This window comes from Heloderma suspectum, chromosome 7 (assembly GCF_057233095.1).
Source record: "Heloderma suspectum isolate Gila_16-S chromosome 7, 16-S_ref, whole genome shotgun sequence".
NCBI lineage: Eukaryota > Metazoa > Chordata > Lepidosauria > Squamata > Helodermatidae > Heloderma > Heloderma suspectum.
This window is the reverse complement of record NC_139464.1, coordinates 64687918-64701823: the sequence shown is the minus strand read 5'-3', so window position 1 is coordinate 64701823 and position 13906 is coordinate 64687918. Positions and strand designations below refer to the sequence as shown.

The window sequence follows — 13906 nt, the reverse complement described above, 5'->3', positions numbered from 1 at the left end:
AACTAGTTCACAAAAAACTTCAATGTTTGCTTTTTATGTAGGAATTTCGTCAGAAGGTGATGCTAGGAACACCTTTCCTAGTTATTTGGCTGGTTGGGTTTATAGCAGACCTTGATATTGATTCTTGGCTCATTAAAGGACTAATGTATGGTGGCGTTTGGGCTATGGTTCAGTTTCTTTCCAAGTAAGTATTGAATTTTCCTCTGTAAAAAATAAAGATAATTTGGTTATTACATAAAATATTGTCAGATGTATAAAAGTACCATTCTTGAAAGGAATTAATTGTTTTATCCCATTTCAGCCTTTCACTAAGTTATTATTCAAGACAGATAGAAAAACATGGCAACTGTAGGTGCACTATACAGGGAAATATATTTGATGCCCTTATGTTGTTACCGCTGGATAGTTCATTGGATGCGTACTGTGCTAAATAACTTTAAACAACCAGTTCAATCAGTTTATGAATCATTCTCTAGTTGTGTTGTATTAGAATGAAATGGTGTATCAGCCTAACTCTAACATTTCTTCTTTCACAACGCTGATAGGGCTTTCCAGTTTTGGGAACGAAATAGTGAAATCCATTTATTAAAAGATTATCACATTTTCTGTAGAAATGAAAAAATATCTTGTGCTTCTACTTCCATAATGAAGTGGGCTATGATAAAAACACTCCTTTTAAGAGAGTAGTTTTTGAAAGGGGTATCTTAGTTTTCTGTAACTGAACAAAGAAAAAGATTGCTTATAACCCTGTAGTTTTAGTGGCAAAGAGAAATGCATCCATAGCAAGAATTATATTGCCTAAGGAAAGGTTGTAGGGAAGGTTATCTTAAATTTGTTTCTTGTCAATTTAAGAAATACAGCCCATGTCTGATAAATATTTGAAACGTTGGAATCTCTGGTGTAAAAATAAGAGATTAGATTACCACAGCTCATGTTCTTGGTTTGGCTTTTGCTTCAAACTCAGTTAAAATAACTATCATCTTGAATTTTGCTGAGTGTGCAATTTAGCCTTACTTCTAACTGCTGTCAAAATGTGGCTTTAGAATAAACATTACTGTATGGTTGTAGATTTCTGTAATACCATTCGCATGCAGAATTTTTTTAGTATAATGGAATCCAACTGGAAGCATTTAAGCATTGGGAACTTTGCATGGCCAGCCTGAAACAATGTAGCCTGACATGTTACTAGACATGGCAGCACTTTTTATTTTTCCTGCTGGAACTTCTGCAGTGTTGCTGCCTTGCCTTCAAAGGCTGATTCATATAACAGTTTTGAGATGTGGTAAGATCATATGCTACTACAGCTTGAAAATCAATTTTGGTATCTTTCTTTACCTGTGAGTTCACTTTATAAGACCACTTTACCATGTGAAAATTGAAGTGGAAAACCATTTCATGAATATTTCCTACCTCAGCATTGGATGTGTAAATATGGCCTTAAATTTCTGTGTCGATATCTGTTAAGGTGGGTGAACTCTCCTTTGCTTGATTCAGAGTTGACTGGGTATTTATGAGCTTTCTTGGACAAATGCTCATTAAAAAGCTTGTCTGTTTCCAAATGTTCTCATATGGCTCCTAATGTTGATGCATTTGCACTGATGATGCTGGGGACATGCACCTTATTGTATTGTTCCTTGAAAGTTGTACCCAGGACCAGCCATGGTGGAGACAAGCTTTGAAATTCAATCCTCCCTTGCCCCCCTCATCCAAGGAACACACCCAAGAGTAAGAGAAGGTTTTAGCCCTGGATAGGGACTTGCATCCACATAAAATGCTTGTAAGAAACGACAGAGGGAATTGACCCAAATAAAGACAATACACACCAAACAAAAGGCTTCTTGTTCAGGTGGTCACATAATTTGTTCCGATCTTTGAGAGTTTCACTGAGAATAAGAACTTTTAACATTGATATTTACAAGTTAACGTTAAATAATTTTTGTGCGTATGCCTACAAAGCAGCCTGATCAACCTGAATGTTGACCGTGCATGTCTAGAATTTGTTTTACACTCTAAACTGGAAAATGTTTGGTGGAAATGCTGTTCAGTCCATACTTAATCAGAGCATTACAAGCTGAGAAAATGCGTATTCTAGAACAGATAATTATGAACTCCAGCAACATTCTACATAAGACTAAAAAAGTGCTTCCTTTATTATATATATATATACACACACACACACACACACACACACACACGTTAATTATTAAAGACCTTTTCCAGCAAGATGACCTGACCTCAATAGTGGTTTGGAGTTTTTACAGTGTGCCAAGACACAATGTTTGAACATCATGTGATAATATTTCTCTGTTGTTCCACAGATCATTCTTTGATCACTCCATGCATAGTGCACTGCCTCTTGGAATCTACCTAGCAACAAAATTCTGGATGTATGTGACATGGTTTTTCTGGTTTTGGAATGATATCCTTTATGATTTTAGTAGTTTGCTATATGAAAATTTTCATTTTTGTGGTTTATATAACTTAACACTGACTTTAACATTCAGAGGTTAAGATTTGAAGAGTTGGAGCAGCTTGAGTGAAAATAAGAGAGCTTGAAAAGGATTTGGTTCAGAGAAGTCACAAAAAGGGGTTGAGGAATTGTGGTGAAACTGAGACAGGCAAGAGAGCAGGGAAAGAGAAGAGGTATGACAGTAACTGAGTTCACACAACACGATAAGCCATGATGGCTTGTGAGCCATATTTGTTTCAGAGTGGCTTGTCATGTTGTCCGAACCTGGCCAGAGTGGCTTGTGCACAGTTAACAAACCATGCTTCTGGGTTCAGACAACATGACAAGCCACTCAAAAACAAACATTGGTCTTAACCCACTGTGACTTGTATTGTGCAAACCCAGTGAATAAGTAAAAGTGGAGTGAGGCAGGATGGAATGAATAAAAACAGCCTGGGTTCCCACAACATGTTAAGCGGCTCTCAGTGGTTGAATATGGGTTGTTTTGAACTGTAGGTTGTTTGTTGAACTGTCAGTTAGCGTGTTGTCTGAACACAGCATGTTTTCCACAGGGTGGCTTGTTAACCATGCAGTGTGGCTTGTTAACCATCATGAGCAGCCCAACAACAAACCATGGGTTCTCAAGGTGGCTTGTTCAAGACAAATAAGCCACACTGCATGGTTAACAAGCCACCCTGGCTGCGTTCAGACAATACACTAACCCACAGTTCAAAACAACCCACACTCAACCATTGAGTGTGGGTTAGTGTGTTGTGTGAACAGCCCCACAGACGGTTGGGAATATAGGTTGAAGGGGACAGGCTGAGTATGTAAGGGTTCTGAGTAGGGAGAACAGTGGTCTTACAGATTAATCCTAAAGTGGTGGGGTGGGAGAGATTCCATGGCAGAGAAACTGCCACTAGCCCTTCCAGCTTGTACCAGCCAGGGCAGAATGTGGGGGCCTTCAGGTCTTTAAAAATATTCCCTTCCATTGACACTAATAGGAGGGAAAATAAGTGTGCCAGCCTCCAGAAGTGGTGTACTTTTTGGCCTTCTTGGAGCATGTTAGAAATGAGGAGCTTTGGATTAGGCAGATTTAAGGCCTCCCCAGTTCCTACCTATCCTTCATACTCACAGATTTCTGCTTTTTCAGTTTATTCTCTGATTTATTCTCTGTCTTATTTTACTGATTGGTTGTAGGCTGCTTTGGAAACCTTTATTTGGCTGAGGAGAGGGACAGAAATACTTGAAATAAATAAATGTATCATATCTCAATTACAAAACCTTTCTCCTACCACAGTTTATGTTCATGAACTTCCCATGACATTAAAGCAGATCGCAAGCACATACCACATTGGCCATGTGGTTGCCACCAAAACCAGCCTTCCCTAAACCCCACAAGTCAGTTCATCTTAAGTTATTAATCTTGCAAGCCTTGATTATTAGTTCTTCTAACCATTCAAGTTCTGCTGTCAATTAACTTGTCGTGTTTTCAACAAGTTGTAGACGTCTCTGTTTTTTATAGAATGAAGTGGAAAAATTGTGGTCAGGGTAAGAATGCATTCCCCCATTACTTACAGTCCTACTAACAGGACACTTAACTTCAGCAGAGAACAATAGCTTTTTTATTCCTTGTAAAATGAATAATGTGATATCTGATGAATTGTCTCCCTATGACTGCCTTCATAGAGTTGCTTCTGGACATTTATTTTGATCAAAAATGAAAGGATTTCCAGAAAAGTTAATTTAAGTAACTAGAATTGACATTTAAATTGTCAGCAGAATTATGATGAAAAATGCTAATTTGAGTTTACTCACTGTATTCCATTTGAGTCTTCTAAGATCTGTTAGTTGCTGCTGTGCTTATTGTTGCAATGCATTGCAATTCTCAGTGGTATTCTTTATAGTAGGAGAATATTAGATTATGCTTAATTTCTAATGGAAGTTCAAGGGCCAGATTTTAATAGAATATTCTGTTTGTGTCAGAAGAACATAGATAATAGCTTGTGGCCCTGTTCACATGTAACACTAAGCCATGATGGTTAGGGAATTTGTGCTAACCATGGTGGCTTAGCGTGAGGTGTGGGGAGAGAAAAACCCGCTAACCATTTTTCCAGAACTACCCCTGCAGCAGGGTTAAGGGGCTCTAGGGTGGCTTACTGTTACGTGTTGCAGGCTGTCCGATGGTTAGAACAGGCTCCTGGTGGTTTCTAGGCTGTGACCATAGAGACGGTGGCCTAGAGCATCCCACACTTCCAGCGACGCTCTAACTGGCGCAGACTCTTCTATATTGGCCATTGCGTAGCAGTGGATGATGCACGTGTTTTTGCAGTGTGAGGGCCACCGGGATCACTGGCGCCGACAGCAAAGTGTTTACGGTAGCTACGGAGGGGGGTGATTACAGTCATGTGACGGGCTTATGCGTTGTGGCTTCACTCCCCCCCCCAGTTAGTCTAACACCCATCCCACCCCCACCCCTTACATGTCTAAACAGGTCTATATAAAAATACATTATCTGTTCTGGTGCAGTTATGTTTCCAGTCCGCAGACCATGGTTAAGATGTTGGAAACCTGCTGTAGAAATGTATGTTTCTCCTTCCCTATCCTATGCAGATTCCTCCTCTCTGTAATTTACTTTAAGTGTAGTGTAATGTTCCATTTGCATCTGTGCTAACCATGATTGCTTTCCAAAGTAGAGCTTGAGCAGGATCTGAAGTCAGTTTACAAAACTTGCATAAGAGGGAACCTGGTTCCCTCTTATGCAAAACTTGCATAAGAGGGAACTGCTATTGCTATTTAGTAATAGCAGTTCCATGCTAGTGCAGCTGTGATGCTACACTATAGATAAAACACCCTGTGAAAGAAAGGCATTTGTGCTGGATGTGAGTTCCATGCTTTGCCCTCATCTGCTGTCTTAACCATGATTAGGAGATAGGGAATGTTGTATCTGTTCCAGGCCTTGGAGTTAATAGAATTTCATGATTCCACACAACTGGAAACTTCTCCAACGCAAGCAATTGAGGTGACAATTACACAATTATAAATATTTTCCTGCAGATTAAACTGGGGTAGCCAACTGCTACTGGAAAGATGCAAAATGCTAAAAGGTTACTTGAACCAGTGACCGGTTCGCATGTCACAACCAATTCCTGGATTGTTTAACCCAGGAATTGGTGGAGGCATATGCAAATAAGTGCACTGCCTCTTACCTGCCCACCACTTCCACTTTCAGTTAACAACCCAGGAACGTCCCATTCCTGGATTGTTTAGTTATGTCTGAACCCAGAAACTCTTTTGTTGTTTATTGTTAATTGAAAGAGGAAGTGGGTGAGCGGGCAGAACCAGCTCATTTGTGTGTGCTCACAAACAACTCATGGTTTGTTAACCATGGGTTGGTTGATTGAACTGGATCATTGGAACAGAAATGTGCAATTTTAAGGTGATTGTGAAATTTACATCAAGAAAAGTAATGTGTAGGTCAGTCTTGGCACCCCTTGATTTTGTATGTGTGTTGGAATTCTGGTTGATAAAAATAGCATGAAATGAGAGCTGTCTATGCAGTATCTTTCCTTGTAGCTAACCAAAACCTAACTTCTCTTGGCTGGAAACATTTGTCCCCCTGAACACATTTTTAACTTGCAAAGATAGTTAACATAGAAAGCAGTTAATTTTAATGATAATCCTGACAAATATGGCTGTTTAGTTTGAGTGATGAGGGTGTGCCATAGTTTGTTTGCAGTTAGCATGAACAGATGTAATTTTAAAAGACACACAAATATTTATCATTGTTTTTATCTTTGAGCAATATATTTATCATTGTATTTGCCATTAAGAAATTCAGCACTTAGATTCCCTGCTGGGAACTTCTCTTTCTCATTACAAAACGGTTGAATTTAAGAGCATGAAAACATTTCTAACCCAGTTCTTAGAAGTGTGTATGGCTACAATGATACACAGTGCTCTGTAGTCTTGTAGCTACCAGCAGTGTCCTGACCCCCCACCCGATCCTTTAAACCACGAGGAAGTAGTACATTCTTTATGTGTGAAACCTTTAAGCTACACAATTGGATGATTTCTCACTATTAAAGAGATAAGTCAGATGCACATCCAAGTGCAAATCTGCTCTGTACACACTGCAGTGCTTTCAGTGGAATTGACACTTGGATATGCATTGAAATGTACATCCCTATCTATATCAGATATGTGTTTGGATGCATATCCCCGTGAGCATTCCATTAAAAGCAATGCAGTGATAGATAACATTTGTCTTTAGTAGCCTGTTTAGATGCACATCCAATTTAAATCTGTGTTTCCTGACTTCACAAGCGATACATATTTGGAAGACTGCTTCCATGTGCTGTTAGTTGGAAAGGGCAAGGAAGCATGGGTGGGGTGGAGAAGGAACATTAAAATATCAGCTCCTTTGCTTTGTTTCCATTCTTCAGGGCTGGAAATGTAAGTTCACATGCACATATTATCTCACAAATAGGAGAAATATACACAAAGCATGAATGTTTTCTTATAGTTTGACACACGTTAAATTTGGTATTACTTGAATGAATTTGTAGCCGTGTCTGTTGGCAGTATTTCATATTTCATTTCATTTATTTCATTTCTATACCACCCAATAGCCAAAGCTCTCTGGGTGGTTCACAAAAATTACAATACAAAATACAGTAAAATACTGGGACCTGATAAAACGCAGACATTAAAAGCCTCACCATATGCAATTAAATGCCTGCAAGTAGAGGAAAGTCCTAACCTGGTGCCTCCAGGGGCAGACCAACTTAATAGGTCCCCCACCCCTGCAGAGGGGGAAAGCTGCTGTAAGTCTAAACATCAACAGGAGATGACAAAGGGACTAATATTGGGATAAAGTTCATTTAAATTAGATCAGCACTTTGCCTAAAATGTCTGCTGTGCTGCAGAGCACATCCAGTGTTCTTGGTTCTGGGGAAGCAAATAGTATGATTTTATATCGACTAAATGTCTTATATCCTTTTATTTAACCCTGAAAAATAATGACCCAAGAACTAACTAGAATTGTAATTTCCTTGTGATGTGCTAAGACTTGTGTCTCTGCATAAATGGAACTTCTGAGGAAATCCTGTAGTGTAGCCTGTACGTCAGCAAAAGAAGAAAGTTTCTGCACCTCATGGCAGCACAGATTGATATTCATAATGAAATTCTGGCATATCACATGGCAGTTGCAGCTCCAGGGTTCCCCACACCTTCCTTTTTTGCTGAATTATTGCTCACACTACAGGATATTCTCAGAAGTCCTAACCCAGACATTAGGGTAATTTAAGACCTTCACTGGATACGACAGATGTGGGAGGAATAGTAGGTGAAAGTATCTCACACTTCACTGCTTCCTGATAGACCAATCTTTTCTATCTGCATTGGTTTCTATTTGGTGTCCATAATTTCTGCTGACCCTGGGTTTGGGAATAGGGGGGAGGGAAAGCTGGAATGAGAGTTTTCTCCAAATGTCATTAGGTAAAACTTGTCCAAAACTTGTCTAAGAAGTCCAAATTCTTTCAGCCTCAAAATGGAGGAGGGAGAACAAGGGTCTGTATCAGTTCTCCCTTTCCCTTTCTGTTTAAACATGTGCCTTAGGTGTGCTTTTTCTGTTTCCAGAAATACAGATACTCTCTGTGTTGTAAGTAATGAAGGAAAGCAGAGGCCTATTTTGAGTGTATAGCTCACGCTGTTTATGTAGAAGTCTAAAAACAGGGAAATGGACACGTACAAGAAAAAAACAACTCTTTAATCTCTTCCTTTGGCTTGGGCCTTGCTGCAAATGCTTAGCCACATTAACATATTGCCAGTATTTGAAAACAGTAGACTTTGGCAAAAGTCTATCACCAGATAGACAATTCAGGTCATCCAGCTTCTTCTGAGCAGGAGATACCCATTCTTCTTTGCTATCTTCTTTTAGCAGTCTAGACATGCAGTTTAGTACTTTGGAATGAATCACAGCACTTCTTAAAACATGTACTGTATTATTTTGGGAACTTCAAAAAACTAAAAATGGACAGAACCAGAATACCTTTTATAATGGCATATTTGTAGTTAAAGCTAATGGAGTCCCACTAAAGTTACTGATTTTGGCTACATGGCCTGAAGTGAACATTAGGTGCTTGTCAGTCATGGGCTCAGTATTTTGTTGATGATCACCTTCAGCCTTCCCCAACCTAGTGGCCTCCAGATGTTTTGGATCACAACTCCCAACATTCCTGACCATTGGCCATGGTGGCTTAGGGCTGATGAGAGTTGATGTTCAAAACATCTGAAGGGCACCAGGTTGGGGAAGGCTGATCTATATCAACCAAATGGTCTTCAAACTCTCTGACTTCAGGGACTTGACTGCTAAAGAAACACTTCACTTTTACCACAGAATATTTTTCAGTATGGCCTATTTTTACTTAAAGCTGTTGTAGTGCCACTGAAGTTATTGATTTTGGCTAAGCAGGTTTAAGTGCAGGTATGTTTAGAACTTGTCAGTCACTCCCCTAGTAATTTTGGTGTGTGTAAATTTTGGAATACTTAAATGAAAGCAAAGTGTTCCTGAAACTGTGTGTAATTTCATGATAGGAAAAATTTAAATCTATCAAGATATAGTTTTTACTTTGTACAAATGAATTTGAAGAAAATACAAGTGGTAAGTGCTTACTTACCACAACACAGTAAACTCTAAAGTTTGAGCCAGAGAGAATTCAAACATTGAAAGTATCCAGGGAGTGTGTTTTATTCCCATATTTTCATCTTCAGATAAAGCAGATTTTCCTTTTTTTCAGTTATCTATTTCCTGGGGTAAGTGTAAACAGTTAAACATGAACTTCATCATTCCCTGCCCTCCAAGAGATGATTATGGTATTCATTGTTCCCTGTACAATGGTTAAAAGTATTTTCTTTTGTGATTTAACTGGAATTTCAAGCTCTTGGAAACATTAACAGTAAAAAACACATAACAACCATGAATGGTTGGACATTTAGGGAGGCGACTGCCTATCCAGTGCAGGGCAGGCGGAGTGTGGAGGGGATCTTCTCTGTGGTCCGGCCACTCTGCATTTGCAGCTAGATGACTTTAGGCTAGCCGGGGATCGGGGGCAGGCCGGATGATGTATAGGAAGCTACGCACCAGCACTTCTGCACTCCCTTCCCTACCCCCACAAATGCTTCCTTTTGCTCCGCTCCATGCTGCTCTTCTGAGCATAGAGCCCAGGGATGATCCGCGCTGCCTATGAGGTGGTGGGGGAGGGGGTGGAGAGACAGTTTTCTGGGAACCAACCTTGGAGCACGGGCTCTTAGGTCGGTTCCCAAAAACCGAACAATCCTATGGCTGTCTAGCCACTATCTAGCAGCCATAGGATTGCACTCTTAGACGCTTTCTTTTCTAAAATGTTTTAAAGGGATACTAAGGTTGAAATTCTAAACACGCTACTAAGGCATAAGCCCCATTGAATGCAATGAGAGTTACATCTGACTAAGCATGCATAGGTTTACACTGTAAATTTAGGAGTTATGAAACAAATGAAAAGATTACATACTTGAATTATTATAAAACAGATTATTAGATATCTTAAAAAAACATCCAGTACATTTTCAGGAAATATATCAGTTGTAGTAGAAAATTGTACAGCAAATTCCTTCTCTGCTTATTTGCAGAGCATTATTTAGTTAAGTTCAGGAAAGGAATGCTAATTTGCATGTGTCATTTAAATTCCTTAATGTTCAGTACATCTAAATTTTCTGTTCATCCACCTTCCATTTCTTGCCAATAGTATTGCACTTTTCTACAACTTTGGGAAATCCTGGAAGTCGGACCCAGGAATAATTAAAGCCACAGAAGAACAAAAGAAAAAGGTAAAAACAAACAACTGAGTCTTGTCAATGGATGATGATGATATTCAGCTTTTCTATGTACATCCTGGAACTATTGTCTAATAAAAATAATCCCCATGAAGGTCCACCCAAACAATCAAGTTCTTACAAGTTAGTGGAAAAAATATAAAAATATAGTTAGGTGGCCTCTCCAGTCAGAGTCTAAAGAGTTGGTGCTGCCTGCTATTAACGCAGCTGTGTTCAGAGTGCACATCAGGTGGAATCTGAAGCAGTGCCTCCTCAGCTATCCTGAATGGATACAAAGGATTGTTCAGGGCTTTAGAGGTGATAACTAGCACCTTGTATTAGGCCGAAAAGCTAGTCGAGGCCCAGTGCAGATGGGCAAGAACAGGTATAATAAGCTTTCTCTGTGGCCCAGCCCAACCCAGATATGGGCCATGGAATTCTGCACCAACTGCAGCTTCCAAACTGTCTTCAAGGTCAGATGCATGCAGAAGCTGTTGCAATAGTCAGTACAGGAAGTTAACCAAGCATGGGTGACAGTTGTAAGGTCTGAGTCACAGAAAGGAGGATGCAGTAGAATGATCAAATAATAACATGAATATTGATGACAGTACACTCCAGATTTTCTAATGATCCATCCCAGCAGCTGCATATAGATGTTTAAACACATTGAGAACAAGATGAAATCTTGCAGTACCCCACAAGTCAACTCTCAGGGGGGCAGAACAGCAGTCACCGAATGGAACTAACTAGACAGGAAGGTGTGAAACCACTGGAAAGCAAGCAGTGGTCCCAACCCTCCTTTCAGCTGGTACAGAACAATGTGATAACCTGTAAGACTGTGCTGTGGCTTAGTGGAACAAATTTCAGATTTGTGATGTCTCTGTTCATATTTTTAATAAGATCAAAAATAATTTTAATAAGAGTTTTAAAAATTAATTGATTATATTACTGGTCAGTGACTTTTCCATCTTTCAGTAATCCACTATTGTCCTGGTCCTGCTTTGACCGTGGGGGCAACCAAAGCCTTCTCAGAAAGGTTAATGCTTAGTTGACTAGGAGAGAAGGAGGGTAGGAAGGGACTTCCTTAGACGAGTTCATTGGTATATTAATTCTATTGAAAATCTCACAAAATCTGTACTGCTTGGACCATTTTTAGGTCTCTATTTTGAAGTATGGAAATGGGATATGTGGACTGAAACAATATATTTTTCCACCCTCCAGGTACAGGGGACTAGATTTTTTTTTTTTAATTGTTACCATTATTATAGAAGATCATCTGTGAAGAGTTGATTAAACAAATTTGATTCTTTGGACTGGATTACATTGAGCATAACATTTTCCTTATTAAATGGCCCTGACTGAACCAAATTAACTTTTTGTTTGTTCATAACAATGATAACAGTAAAAACATACCAAATAAAATAATAACTGTGGCATTATAAAACCTATTATCTTTCAATTAAACTCTGTAATATTTATATTTTCAACATGAAACAACTTCACTTATCCAGATAAAGGTGGATATAAACAGCTTTGTCTTTAGAATCCAGTTAAAAACAGTAAATGAGGGATCCAGACTCACTTCCTATGGAAGAGAGTTCCAAAATAATGGGGCCACAGTTGAGAAGGCCCTGTCCCTTGTGTTCACCAGCCTGATGGACCTTACTAGTGGGCCCGTGAGCAGAGCTATCACTGCTGATCTTAAGGGTCAAGCAGGCCCATATCGGTGCAGGCAGTCCTTGAAATAACCTTGTCTCAAGCTGTTTACGGCTTTAAAGGTAACAGCCAGCACTTTTCATCGGGTCCAGAAGTGTACTGGCAACCAATGCAGCTGCAATTTTTGCATCTAGGCAGCACAAACAATAAAATTCCATACCCTGATCTACTTGTCAGAACTTCAGATTGTCTGTGTGTTAAGCTAACCAGTTTGTGTTACAGAAATGGAGATGTCCTGTATGAAATCACTTCTTAAAACATTAAATGCTCTTGCTTTTCTGCAGACAATAGTGGAACTTGCAGAGACGGGAAGTTTGGACCTCAGTATATTCTGCAGTACCTGTTTGGTAGTATGCCTTTTTTTTAGCTTACATGTATTTATACTATAAATTTTAATGTCATGTCGGTTTCAAAACAAGTGTACACTTTGAGTTTGCAAGAGCAGGTATTCATACAGGGTATAGGTCAGCCTCTGGTAACTAAGAATACTAAGAATTTATATATATAAATGCCATACTTCATTAGGGACAGAAAACATAGTGTCTACACTACTGTTGAGATGGATCCAGAAGAAAGCAGGATAATAGGATTCCTCAGTTGGGTTCCCATCCCACTACAGATGGAACTCTGTGTTCCAGTGTGCTGTCCTGGAAACAAATTCAGCAGGATTTGGGTAGAACCCTGGACTAAAATATCTGCAGGCTTTTGTAGTCAAACCGTAATGGTTCTCTAATTCAGTATATGAATTCTGATTAATTCAGACCTTCAAAGAGAGAAAGAGTAGGTCTTATCTTGCTGTATGACAGGTGACGGCAACCTCCAGCCTGTAGCTTAATCTGGTCTGTACAGGCACCCAGTCTTGCCCATGGAGGGGCCCTGCTCAGTCTTATTCGTTCGTTCATTCATTCATTCATTCATTTCATTTCTATATCGCCCAATAGCTGAAGCTCTCTGGGTGGTTCACAAAAATTAAAACCACAGAATGCAGCATAAAACAATATAAAATAAAACATGAAAGCTTAAGCCATAATGTAACAGTACAACCAGAATAAAACCTAGCAGCAATGCAGATATTTAAAATACAGATTTAAAACACCACAGCTAAAAGATTAAGAAGCTAAAATGCTAAAATATGGGGAGAATGGAAATTTATTTATTTATTAAATTTATTAATCGCCCATCTGGCTGGTCACCCAGCCACTCTGGGCGATATACAAGCATGTAATAAAACAGTGTAAAACAATAAAATTCTATAATAAAAACATTTTCTAAAATACCCTAACCCACCCCAAATGCCTGCCTGAACAACCACGTTTTTAATGCACAGAGGAAGCTCATTAAAGAGGGGGCATGGTGGAGTTCCCTAGGGAGGGAGTTCCACAGAGTGGGGGTCACCACAGAGAAGGACCTCTCCCTCGTCCCCACCAGTCTAGCTGTCCTGGCTGATGGGACAGAGAGAAGGCCATCCGAGGCTGATCTTGTTAAGTGGCCTGTCTGGTGTTGCTGGAGGCGCTCCTTAAGATAGACTGGGCCGGAAACATATAGCGTTTTAAAGGTCAAAACCAACACCTTGAATTCTGAACAACCACGTTTTTAATGCACAGAGGAAGCTCATTAAAGAGGGGGCATGGTGGAGTTCCCTAGGGAGGGAGTTCCACAGAGTGGGGGCCACCACAGAGAAGGACCTCTCCCTCGTCCCCACCAGTCTAGCTGTCCTGGCTGATGGGACAGAGAGAAGGCCATCCGAGGCTGATCTTGTTAAGTGGCCTGTCTGGTGTTGCTGGAGGCACTCCTTAAGATAGACTGGGCTGGAAACATATAGCGTTTTAAAGGTCAAAACCAACACCTTGAATTTCGCCTGGAAAACAACTGGTAACCAGTGCAACT

The 13906-nt window shown here is 39.8% G+C and overlaps 1 protein-coding gene across 5 annotated transcripts in view; it reads left to right on the top strand.

Moving 5' to 3' along the window:
• ZDHHC17 (zDHHC palmitoyltransferase 17) overlaps positions 1-13906 on the top strand; it is a 65182-nt gene that overhangs the window by 34495 nt on the left and 16781 nt on the right. For 3 of the 5 annotated variants that reach the window (XM_084810418.1, XM_084810417.1, XM_084810414.1), the window contains 4 exons: positions 42-184; positions 2319-2421; positions 10196-10318; positions 12304-12366. In XM_084810418.1, coding sequence (XP_084666544.1) covers positions 42-184; positions 2319-2421; positions 10196-10318; positions 12304-12366 — 432 coding nt within the window. The remainder of the gene's footprint in view (positions 1-41; positions 185-2318; positions 2422-10195; positions 10319-12303; positions 12367-13906) is intronic. The other 2 variants (XM_084810419.1, XM_084810416.1) reach the window with 1 other exon arrangement.